General features: G+C 33.8%; 2 protein-coding genes across 3 annotated transcripts; one reads left to right on the forward strand and one right to left on the reverse strand.

Moving 5' to 3' along the window:
• Nucleotides 1-1545: 1545 nt before the first annotated feature.
• LOC148625421 (uncharacterized) lies at nucleotides 1546-6649 on the reverse strand. Of its 2 annotated transcripts, XM_088568944.1 has the most exons (6): nucleotides 6510-6649; nucleotides 5279-5330; nucleotides 4664-4694; nucleotides 3755-3907; nucleotides 2997-3239; nucleotides 1546-2008 (listed from the first exon to the last, which is right to left on the reverse strand). In XM_088568944.1, the coding sequence occupies exons 2-6, from the start codon at nucleotides 5279-5281 to the stop codon at nucleotides 1980-1982; spliced, it is 459 nt and encodes a 152-aa protein (XP_088425070.1). In that variant the 5' UTR covers nucleotides 5282-5330; nucleotides 6510-6649; the 3' UTR covers nucleotides 1546-1979. The 2 variants fall into 2 exon arrangements, with proteins under 2 accessions (XP_088425070.1, XP_088425071.1); XM_088568945.1 differs by lacking the exons at nucleotides 5279-5330; nucleotides 6510-6649 and adding an exon at nucleotides 6178-6317.
• A 416-nt stretch (nucleotides 6650-7065) lies between these two features.
• On the forward strand, nucleotides 7066-11991 carry LOC148625422 (uncharacterized). The gene is made up of 5 exons (XM_088568947.1): nucleotides 7066-7515; nucleotides 8717-8750; nucleotides 9102-9245; nucleotides 10164-10409; nucleotides 10947-11991. Exons 1-5 carry the CDS (start codon nucleotides 7513-7515, stop codon nucleotides 10976-10978), a joined length of 459 nt encoding a protein of 152 aa, XP_088425073.1. The 5' UTR covers nucleotides 7066-7512; the 3' UTR covers nucleotides 10979-11991.
• The last annotated feature ends 931 nt before the right edge of the window (nucleotides 11992-12922 follow it).

Below are 12922 nucleotides of genomic sequence, written 5' to 3' on the forward strand. Positions count from 1 at the left end.
TACCCTAAGACCAAAAGGACACTCTTCTATGGAAACGCAAGTCACCTGATCGCAATGCTCTTTCCCGATTGGCCAAATACTGATTACTTAGTGGCGTTCGAAAAGACTATCGAAAATTGAAATTGTGTGGCATGTGTTATTTTCTTGAATGAAGCTAGAAACTTATAAGTAAAAAGAACAAAATTTTACTGCGTCGACTGTCTTTTTTTCTTAAAAATCGTACTTGTTTTTAAATATTATGTGACTATGTATGAAAGTATCACAAATAAATTTCGATAAAAAGTTCTTTGCTAAAATCCTTTATTCTGGTGTGATGTTTGAAATTACGTTGGAACAAATTGCAATTTAGAAGATTTCTTGTAGATCCAATGTTACCCAAGACAATTAACTCGACACTCTTGGTGATTACCTCACTAAGAACTTTTACAAAGTTCAGTAAACCACGTTTTGTGGAAATAAAAAAAAATCTTCACTGTTCCATTTTGTCGAAACTGGATGATATGGAACGCTACAGCTGCCTTATGTGGTCAATTATATCTACATGCGGTGCTGTTTTCTTTATCTATGGTGCTATTATTTTTATATGCTTTCAGTTTATGAGATGCTTTCATCTTTATATGCGGTTGGTTTATATTCATATGCGGTGGTATTATCTGTGGGGTTATCTTTATATACGGTCGTTTTATCTGTGGGTTTATCTTTATATGCGGACGTTTTCTTTTTTAATACTAAGTACTCTGTTCTTCATATGCTATCAAACCTTCTTTATATTCTTTATTTGTGTACAAACTTTTTAAGACGGTATGATCGAATTCATGATGTGCGAACTTTTTAATACGGTATGATCGAATTCATGATGTGCGAACTTTTTAATACGGTATGATCTAATTCATGATGTACAAACTTTTTAATACGGTATGATCGAATTCATAGTGCCAGATGCTGACATGCTACCCAAGACACTTCTAATCGAATACTAGTATCATTGGACTACTACATATAATACCCGAGATATGGACCTAACCCAAGAACTTAACCAGAGTCGTTCGTACCTAAAATATAGGTCACAATGACGTAATTCATAGCGGGTAATTTCCATTATCGTAAAGTTACTTTCTAATAAGTTTCCAAGAAGGATTTCCACCATTTTACGGGGCTTCCGAAACTACATGATAAAGGCTAAGCAAACATTTCAAACGCAATTTCATCACTTCGTTTTACGCCTAACTCTTTCACTTGGTCCAACTTGCAATGAGATAATGAAACCTTGCCTCGTAAATATCATACAAAGTTTTTTTTTTTACAGAAAGACATATGGACAGCATGTAAAGAAGAATACCGATACAGAAAAACCAACGCATGTAAAGATAAAACCACAGCGTATGAAGATAAACTCACTGCATGTAAAGATAAAAACTACCGCATATAAAGACGAAAGTACCGCATATAAAGATAATAACACCATAGATAAAGAAAACAGCACCGCATATACGTATAATTGACCACATACGACAGTTGTGGCGATACCTTCGATAATAAAATGTGTTTTTTTTTCAGTATTATGTTTATTCAAATATTAATCCTCCGTAGTTCAGGAAAAGGGCAACGTACTTATACTGCGGATGATCGAAATAAGACATAAAAATTATATATAAAGGATACCTTTATTTCATATGCTATGTATCAAAGGATTGCACATACATAGAATGACAGAGATATAGATTTTAAATATACTATAATTGCGTAGTCAGAATATCGGTATCATAATACTGATATATGACGAAGTGTAGCGATATGCCATGAAGGCGATATGTTTAGATGAAGCATGATAGTGTAGGCTCAAAATGTGAGCTTTAATCAATATCTGACTGCATTCTCGTAGAACACTTAACTCGGCAATTGGCGAAACAAAACACTTATCTCTGCAAATGGCAAGCCAAAAGCAAACAAATTGTCATAAATGCCCGATCTGCTGTTGACTACTTAGAAGTCATCATATGTACAAATTCTATAATAAAAATATATATATACATTATGAAATGTTCGAACATAAGATAATAATGATTTCAGTACTTGTATGGTATTTCTTACCAATAAAAAAGTGGTGTGTCTGAATCCAACAACAACAACAATAATACAAACAAACAAACATTGTGATAAATGCATTTTTACCTTGCTTTCTCACTGAGATATGCTCTAAACCGTACCAAGCATACAAGGTGCTACGGCGATGATGTAGCTTCTAGATCGTCATCATGAACTCGTGAATCGTTACGGTGTGTCCATCTGCATTATGAGAACCGATTTGTTCATAAATTCCTTTTCTCTTTTGTCTACCCCGGACTTGACTTTTTATGAGCAACTCGATGGGTGTTTCTAGAAAAGCAGAGGACACTTGCCCTACCGGTGAACATGGTCCATGCTACCAGTTTTTAGTGGAGTCCAAGTTGCTCATTTACTTGTGTTGCTTTGCACGTATCATTTTGTTTATTTTACGTTTTTTCCCTGTCAGGTCTTTGTCACTGGATTACATTCTGCTAGAATCATAGTTCACCTGACTTTCTCTTCCAAACCAAATGCGTGGATTTTAATATTCAATATCAGAGCTATAAGTAATTACAAAAGGTAAAAAGTCAACAAAAAAGAAAATATTGCCAAAATTGGCCTTGGCCTCCTAGAAATTGAAATGTTTCCAGACAAGTATTGAGAGGTGTGACAATGAAAAATCTGAACGACTTCATGAAAAGTTTGACTAAATTTTCTCCTGTTTCTCTCTCTGTTTCTTTTTATAAGCCATAAGTACCGAATGTGAATGTTGAATAAAAACAACTTCCGTTTCAAGAAATAGGTCTACACCGGTTTTATAAACGTGTATACTTTTGTGTGTGTATATATATACTTTTTATATAATTGTTACTAGAAAAACTTTTCTATTACATCTTTTAAAAGAGAGGTCCACCCTCGTCAATTTCTCTCCGTAAACAAAATAGGTATACCTTCGTAATGGACTTGTCCGTCTCCATCCTTATCAGCTGCTCTTATCATTTCATCTATTTCAGCATCAGTCAGTTTTTCTCCTAGGTTTAACATCGCTTGTCTAAGCTCAAATGCGTCTATGATATCATCACCATTCCTGTCAAATGCTTTAAATGCTTCGCGAAGTTCTTCTTCAGAATCCATCTCTTTTACCTTTCGTGCAACGAGCTCCAAAAAATTAGGAAAGTCGATGAGTTCCTCGCCTGTTATTTTCCGAGAAAACAAACATTTTACTAATCGTCAAAATAATTTGATCCTTTTCCTTTACAAAAATATATAGATGTATTCAATATCAGAACTAAATCAATATCATGTTTGTTTGCCCTTTCCCTACGTACCCAGAAAAAAGGACCCTATCCAAAATACATGTATCTTATTCTCAACATTCAGCAGAAATCATGTTCGTGATCTTTGAAAATATAATAATTACCGATATTGATTGTTTTAAATTAACAATCATAAAATGAAATAATTTCTCTATCTGCCTAAACACAAAAAAAACATTAGGAGCCGATTATTTTAATTTTGGCTACAAATGCTATTACATTTCGGTTTGTTTAAAAATCAAGTGGTTAAAATATAACAAAAGAAGATGATAACATCTAACAACAGATATTTGAAGAGTTTCTGTACCATTTTCATGTACGTTAGCCTTTGTAATACCTTCTGATCAAAAGCGACCCTTGATATCTCATCCAGCTCATACTGGTCAACCTACCTTTACTTTCTGGGTCAGCATAGGCTTGTGTCATTTCCCTTAATTCCTGATTTGTTGGGTTCTGACCAAGTGCCATCATAACTGTTCCGAGATCCTGTATGCTGATTGAACCTTCCCCACTTTTGTCAAAAGATCGAAAGGCTTCATAAAACTCTACAACAGAAAGGGGTTATAAGTATGCCCGAGACTGCGATAAAAAGACAGATGGCAAGATGTATAACGTGCTAAAGACTATTTATGGTCCTGGAGGTACTGTTTGTAACGAACTAACGAACAAAACAGGTGTATGTCTTCTGGGTTTTTCTCTATATAACAGACAGGTTCTTTGTACGTGGAAATTCAAGGGAACTAGGATGCTACTGGTAATAAAAAGAACTGTTTTCTGATCTAGGGATAACGACTAGATCAATAAAATTTACACATACAACATGCCATGCAATTAATAAAAATAACACGCACTTAAAAATATAAGTAAATGGTATATCCGGACTCTTCCTAAAAGATGGGGAGCATGGAGCTGGTGGATTGGTATGTCGGAATGGATCCAGTATTTCATATTGGGGTTGGGCGGTAATATAATTAAATTTTGGAGGTAGGATATATGCAAAACAATTTCATGTTCACAAAAACAAATGTCTAATTTTAGTTGGTATCACCGGATGCGCCCCCGCCTGAATCCGCTCCTGTAAGTGTCCTCCGCTATTACAGAAGTAACATCATGAGTCCATAACTGTCCCAATTTAAATCATGTTTAAATTCGGGCGTTTCATAAGTAGAAATGGTATTGTAGTGACGTGTATTGTTATGTATAAATTTTATTACATTGTGGATGCTCAACTTTTCTTTAATACGAGTACTTGACTGTCACCAATAATATTATACACGATTTTTTTTACAAAATAAACTTACCAGCAATTTGTTCTTCGGTGAGTTGGTCTGCCTAAAATGTAAAAATCAGCATTGACGCACAGGCACTTGTTTCACATCAAAAATATTATCCTCTTCTCTTCTCTTTAAACAAGCGCGTAAAAGGATAGGAAGGGGATACCATTTTTGATATGAAACACATTAAGTGTATGTGCATTGGCGTTGTATTAAAAAATAATGGTTTGTCATTACCATTTCTTTGTGAATGATTTGATGATATTATGATTAAAAATTAAATAATAACTACATCGAATGGTCAAGTATCAAAGGGAAGTGTTCACAATTGTGAGCCATAACCCACATTTGTCATTTCTTCGTTTCAGTTTGTTGAATATTTAACTGAAACCATGGTATGTCAGCCTCGGAAATAGGAGGGTGATAGGACAATATTTTCTATTTTTTGTTAATTTTACTCTTGAAAATTACTAATTTTCCCATGAAAAGGGGGTGCCGGTCCCCTGCAATCCCGTTGGACCCGCCACTGTATGTGGTCAATGCAATGATTTATATCAATATGAAAAATATTTCTTTCGAAATCTTTCCTTCAGTAAAATAGCTTACTATTAATTGAATCTACAAAATTCCTTACAAACTTACCATGGTTGCGTATTATAACATGAATTCACACTTCCATTTCTTTCTGTCTGCCCTTGATCAGTATGTATATATAATAAGTGACTAGAGAATTTGATTGAAGACTAATATAATCAGATCATGTTCATTTGAAAAGAGTTTACTTATTTTTGTGCTAAAAGCATACCCAAGACCACACTCCATTGCACACTTATTGAACAAACTACAGATTTCAAATAAAGTAAAGAAAAGCGATCCAACATAACGTTTACACATTCAATAGCAAACAAAACCAACAATACTATCTAGATTTTAATTCTGTTTGTAGATTTTTTATACCGTTTACTTTGAAAATGGATGAAAATTTCAAGTGTACTCAACAGAAAATTTAATTTCGAAGGTGAATTTGTGTGATGTTCATCTAAAGTAAACTTAAAATTCGATAATATATACAATGTATATTCAATTATGTTGACGCCGTTCAAAATTGATATTTTCATGTTTGAAGGGGGATAAACCAAGGATATTAAGACAACTAATAAAGGAACTTTATTTTATAATAAAGGCAAACTAGATTCGGGATAAAAAGTGAATACAGTAATTCTGTATTTATGACCTGTAAATGTTAAATAAATGAAACTTATATACTTAATGCGTCTTTCGTTGCTTTACAAATATCTTTAAAACGATTGAAGTTTTACATATTATATTCTTCTAAAACACCGGGTTGTTATCAATTTTATACTAAAGTCACGTGTTATGAGATAAATTTGAAGAAGGAATATACTTGTAGGAAGGTAAAAAGAAAAATGGTGCTATTAGAACGAATCATGTCATCGTCATCTGTTGATGCTCTAACAATGCTTTTCGTATCAGAACACAAGATTGAGTATGTGTTCCCATTCTTAAACCCTCAATCTTACCTTCCGGTTGTCTTTTTCATAGTAAGACACATATGCCTATAATATCACTTAATAACTTGGTCTGTTCCAACTTATTGATTAAAAAAAATGATTAAAATCGTTCTAAAACATCGGCAATCCCGTTGAGGTATCTAAACGGTTCAACAAAATGGAATTGTCATATGAAACAAAAACTAACAATTTATTTAACTTATCGTAAGATAACAACAACCTGATAAAGACTTTTTTTTTATATACCCGGGCTTCCTGGTCGATGTAAATAACTGTGAAATAGGCACTTGGGGAAAATATATTCAACAGCCGTTTCTTATTATGTTTACAAATGTTCCTACCTTCACGAATAAAGAGGTGAATTTTCGCCACCATTTCTTTCCCCGCATCTGTTTTTCAACGTTTGACAAACTAAACTTCGTTCTAAATCGGAGTGCATGCAAAATGCTTAATTAATTCAAATATTTAACTTAATAATGAAGATGGGGAAAAGTTGTAAAAAAAATTAAGGAGGTGTTGTTCTATATGTGATTACTAAATGCGAATTTGAAATAAGAAATTAAAATGTTATTACCAAAGTATAACCTTTAATTGTTTTCTAGAAATATTGCTGTTCGTGCGTTAAACCCCAACAATCAATCAATTAATTGTTTTCGGAGTTCTATCAGTTTTTTTTTTAAACATCAAATTTGTCCTGAAATACATGATACTTTAATTCTGTCAGTAAGAAATGTCAAGTGTCGATCTTTACTAATATGAGATGTTAGTGGAACCATTATACTCGAACCCCGTCCAAGTAGATGCACTGAAGATTTCTTGAAGCGTCAGGCTTCCGGGTATGTAAGATATATTTTCGATGGAACTGTTGCTGAGGTACATCATCCTCCTGCATACAGCTAACTCATAAAAAGGAAACAGAGAGAAGGTACAATGAAATACACAAGAAAAAAGTTTTGGTTATCTGAATAAAACCAAATTAGCAATCTTTGTTTAAATCAGTTCCACATATGTACTGCAATACTCCATGTGCCTTGTTCATAATTCATTTGTCTTGTTTAGAAAGAATGATAAAGTCCCTTTAAACAAACTAGTCTTTAGAAAATCAGGAAAAGGTCTTGGGTAAGGTTAAAATGTCGTTGTTTGGATCGGTAACATTTTCAATAAAGATCTCTGATAACAGAACTTATATAATTATAAATTACATCCTATAAAATCATTTACAATATTAAATAAATAAACACATAAAATATTGAATTACCCCGTAAACACCCCAAATTTAATATCTTATAACCATTAGGACCAATTTTAGTTGACACGGACGACTGTCTACCACTTATTTGGAAAATGGTAAGTCAAAATTATTTATTTTGTTTATCTAGGGGCAGGGTGAATGTCTTGTTTATAATCTTGATCCTCATGATTTACAATATAACAATACACATGTATACTGAAAACGATATAGGGAACGAAATTCCGTATGCTTTTATTAACAGCATACAGAATTGACACCACCAAAGTTATTGATTGACAGCTGTATCTATTCGTGGAAAAGATACGTTTAGTTAAGTAATGTTGACTTATATAGAGTGTGTGACAATGGTTTTTAGTACGTTGGGGTTCTCGATTCTTTTCGTACTGCAGTTCTTGAATGTGGATTGGAAAATATCCTTGTTGCACTTTACCTATCCATCAAGGTAAAGCTACGACATATGCTTAAACGACGAGTTTCCAAAGTTCTAGAACTACAAGGATCTTAATGCTAACAGTTCCCAAATATTGACTTCGAATTTTAAAGTTAACATCGTTCGTAAATTTCTCAATGTTTTCTTCAGATTTGTTGACACTTTCATGAAATACGAAATAAATGCAAAAAAACTTTTTGGAGACCATTTGATTCTGGGGGTGGGGACTGGCAAATTTTGTGGGGTCAGAATATTTATCTTTGAAATTTTGTGGGTCAGAAAATTTATTTTCAACCACATTGGTGCAAGATTATTTATTTCCATTTCACTGTAAGAAGTATCTAGAACGAGGTCAGAATATATATTTACTCTCCACGAGGTGTAGGCCAGAATATTTATAACCAAAATCTGCCAGACCCCCACCTCAGAATCAAATGGTCGTCCTCTTATTGGAATACCTCTTTATCAGATTAAGTTCTTTGAAAACCTATTTTTATATCGTACCTGCACGTAGGCGTGTTTATAAACGACCGTTCTCATTGTTTTAAATTCTCTGAATTAAAAGTTTCCAAATCAATGGACTTTAATGTTTTCTGTTCAATTACTTAGTTAGAACATATAATGGTAGATACGATATTAGTAGAAAACACGAAACAAGAAGAACACAGATTACAAGTACAAGTATTTGCAGCCGTCAGAAACAGAAAAAATAGTTATGCAAAGTTTGCGGTGCGTCGATAAGATACAACTACATTTATACATAAAATGTACATAAAATAGGTTTTTAATGTATTTTTGATAATCACACATGGAGACTACATCATACACACATATATATATAGTTACCTATTGACATTATTTTGTAGGCACGCCCAAGTTTGACAGAAGAGCAGATTGCAGGTTTAATCTAATTTATCATATCAACCATAAAAAGATATGATAGATATTTAAGTTCACCTAGACACACAAATACACCTAACTAGTATCTTAAGTATGTTTTCAATCAATGATCAAAGTTCCAACTCAATTACACAATTTCGTCGTTTGAAATTGGCATTGTAATCCGCATTATACAGGGCGGATCCAGAATTTTTTAAAAAGTGGTTTCCAAGCTATGATTTGAAGATTTTCAACGAATTTTGCACAAAATTAAAAAAATGGCCCCACCTGGATCTGCCACTGTTATCATAGAGTCATAATCAATCCGACCGTCTACAACATCCCACTCACGGACTTTTTATTTTGTTGTAGAGTTGAAAGACGCATTTAGTCTTTTCGATAGAAATGGAGACGGCAAGATCACAAGTGAAGAGCTTGGTACTGTTATGAAATCCTTGGGACAGAACCCGACTGATAAGGAACTAGCAGATATGATAAGAGAAGTCGATATTGATGGTATATTAATGTTTAAATGTTTAGGACCTGTTTCTATACATAGTTTTAAGTCTTACAGTAAGCAACGGTAAGTTAGAAGCAAAGGCTTTCCGTTGTTTTTTTTATTAATAGGATCATACACGAGTCCTTATTAAAGATCCTTAATTTCTTCCACTGATGTGAAATACTACTATACAGTGTTACATCTTTTTGCATGAGTGGATGACATTGGAAAAGGAAACGCAACAAATGCACCAGCGTATAACCTAAATTCAAAATAGTAAATATTTTTAGAGATCCCCAAAAGGTCTTTCACAAGTGTAAACGCATCTTAAGGATGTAAACCTAGGATATGTGACACAACTCATAAAAATCATTGGAACGTTTGTATTCGTATTCAGCATTTTACATCAATACCGTGAAAGCATCAAAGTAACCTGGACGGATTTCATTCTGTTTCAAATGAAAGCTTGACAGGCTATGCTGAAATTGAATATGATACAAACATATTACTGATTTCATGAGGTATGTCCCTTACCCAAGCTCTTCCTTCTTAATTTATTTAAGCTTTAAAAGGCCCTGACCGCAAAAGAAATAAAAGACGAGGATTTTTATTCTCACATGAGTTTCAATGTAAATTTGTACCTATTCCTTCGAAAAATCAGGCGCGTAAAGAAAAGCCTTTAAAACAAGATTGTTTATTGAATGAAGTGATAACCTCAGTCTTGAAGTAAATACATGTACTACGACATGCTTTTGAATGTAACTGAATGTTGAGACTCCGCGGTTGAGACCTAGGAAACATCACACGTCCAATGATATACAAATAATAAACACAGACGATACGACACAATAGGTCGTCTTAATAATAATACCTTTTATAGGCAAAATTTGCTTTGCTGTTTTATTACATTATTTATAAATGTTAGGGTTTTACAGGAAACGGAACCATTGAGTTTTCTGAGTTTATTGAACTGATGTCTAAAAAGCTGAGTGATAATATAGAACCAGAAAAGGACCTCATGGAAGCTTTTAGAGTATTTGATTGTGATGGAAACGGATATATTAGCGAATCTGAGCTCCGAAAAGTAATGTCAAGTCTAGGCGAGGCACTGACGGACAGTGAAATAGACCAGATGATTTTAGAGGCGGACATGGACGGAGACGGGCAGATAAACTACGAAGGTATATAAAAAACGTGCTTAATTAATTAACAGTAGAAAAATGCAAATTAAAACCAACGATCAAACTATTAACGATTTATTGGGCTGGCCATTAAAAAAAACAAAGACAAATATAAAAGTGATGCTGAAACTATAAATACAAAAATGAATCATAAGTCAAAGAGCATTCTAGACTAAATACCAAAAATGCAGAGCATGGACAAGGTAGAGTAGGCATCCTCTGTTTTTTTCTTCCCTTTTAGAAACACGTTCATTGTATACCAGAATACCCGAATGGAATATATCTGCACATGTCCCTGTGTTTGAGATAGATACACCATGTCGAATGAAAAGTTATGATATGTCCGTATTTAGCATTTTTTTCAGAAAGTTCAAATTGTATCCGTGATGATTCTTTTGAACTTATAAAATACCACTGAATTCAATTCGCTCACGTGTAAGTTGGGTACTGCTTTGTGCACATTCTGATAAACAAGAGCTCGCGGTTTATCATCAAAGAATAATGCAATTATAGAGTAATTTCACTTTTATTTTTCAGAATTCGTGAACATCATGTCATCTAGAATGTAGTATTAGAGTTCAGACATTTACAGTTGAAATTAACAATGTGTGTTTTGTGCCTATTGGTGCTCAATATATAGTAAAGTGCATCCCGGAGAACAGCATGGAGTTGCAATGTTAACGTGTTGAAAATTTTTTAAACATTGTTAGCACCTCTAAAACATTCTATTGTGAAATACTTTTAAAATGATCATGTCACATCTATAGATGTTAAATGCTACTTATGTTTTCAGTGAATATCTTTATGCAGTACAAAATGATATTGCAGAAAGGATTATTATTATTATTACAAAGTTTTTATATAGCACTTATCTAACACAATTAAATATTACACTGAGCGCTTAACATTACACAGTGACAAACACGTGCACACGTTTACCCACTAACCGCAATCACACATGCACGTGCGTACACACACACGCACAAAAAAAAACACACCAACACACACGCACAAAAACTCACACACACATACACACTGTGTATAATATTAACATAGGCTTATGTATAAACAATAATAATAATAAATTACAGGTACAAAATATATAAATACATAATATGTAAATTAATATGTAAAGTTTCGTTAAAATAAATTGAATAAGAAGTTAAATGTTTCAATAAACCAAAGGATACTGAAAGTTTCGGCATTTTAAGAAATAAAATGGTATATCAGCCAATCTGTTGAAGACGAACACTTCATATTAATTAACTGAAGAATACCTTAACTCGTTTAGATATCTGCATTATGATGTTGGTGTCCTGTACTTCTCGTTTTGTCTGTGGTATTCTGTCCGCCTGTGCGCCCGTCCACATTTTTGTCTGAGTGCAAAAAAATACTGAAAAAATTCTGTACATTTATCAATTACTAAATAGGAAAGTGCACAAGTTTTAGTGGAAATTGGGAAAAAAATGTGAATGTTTATGCAAATTTACATTTTGAGAGTAAGATTGTGAGCGGAAATCTAAAAAAAAATATGTATGTTGTATTTTTGTATGGTTTACAGAATAAAGATATGCGTTATGAACTTTGGTTCGATGGATATGTGATTTTTTGGGTAAACGCCTCACTTGCATGAGCTTGGTCCATTTTGACTTGAACTAAAAGCTTACGTCCCCACCGAACTGGGTCTCGACTCAAACAAATGTTCAGCTGGTATTGCGGTGAAGCATACATAAAGTCGTCAAAGAAATTCAAAAGAACGGAGAAGTGAAAGAAGCATACATATTTACAGTTAAAATTCACAATTTGATGAACAAAAAGTCATCAGAAAGCTGGACTAGGTGTGTCTGACATGACCGGTCTATCCTGTCCTCGGGGTGGATTGATAAGTGTGCGATGTTGCACGATCGTACAACTTGAACAGATATTATACTAAAAGCTCTGTTCAGTTTTCGTAGTATTCAACCCGTTTGTCGCAAATAAATACAAATACAAATAAATATTTATTCGTTCAAATACATTTACAATAAATGGTTATGACACAATACACAAATCCAAACAAGAAATGACACATATCACATGTCCTTGCTTGTGCAAGTTGTCATACATCCAATACTATTGCCCCGGATTAAGAACCACTCTAACATCCGCGAGCGTAGTCAAAGATCATTGGAACACGTCTTTCAAGTGGTTGTCCCGTACATTATTGGAAAGGAAACACCCGCCGAGTTGCTCATAAAAAGTCAAGTCCGGGGTAGACGAAAGAGGAAAGGAAAACTATGACACGTTGAACAAATCTGTTTTCATGGCGCAGATGGATACACCGTAACGATCCAAGAGTTCATGATGACGGCCATAAAACTTTCGTAATGATGAATTCAATCTTGTAGCAACATAACTCTGCTCCAGAAGCCTATTTGTTAGAATTCTAGCGCGATACTAAAAGTCTGCGTAGTCTCGGCAAGCTCTGGCATAACGTATGAGTTGTGATATGAACACTCCATACGCAGGTGCTG

This window comes from Perna viridis, chromosome 2, assembly GCF_037379345.1.
Source record: "Perna viridis isolate PV_CMFRI_1.1 ecotype Kerala chromosome 2, ASM3737934v1, whole genome shotgun sequence".
NCBI classification, from domain to species: domain Eukaryota; kingdom Metazoa; phylum Mollusca; class Bivalvia; order Mytilida; family Mytilidae; genus Perna; species Perna viridis.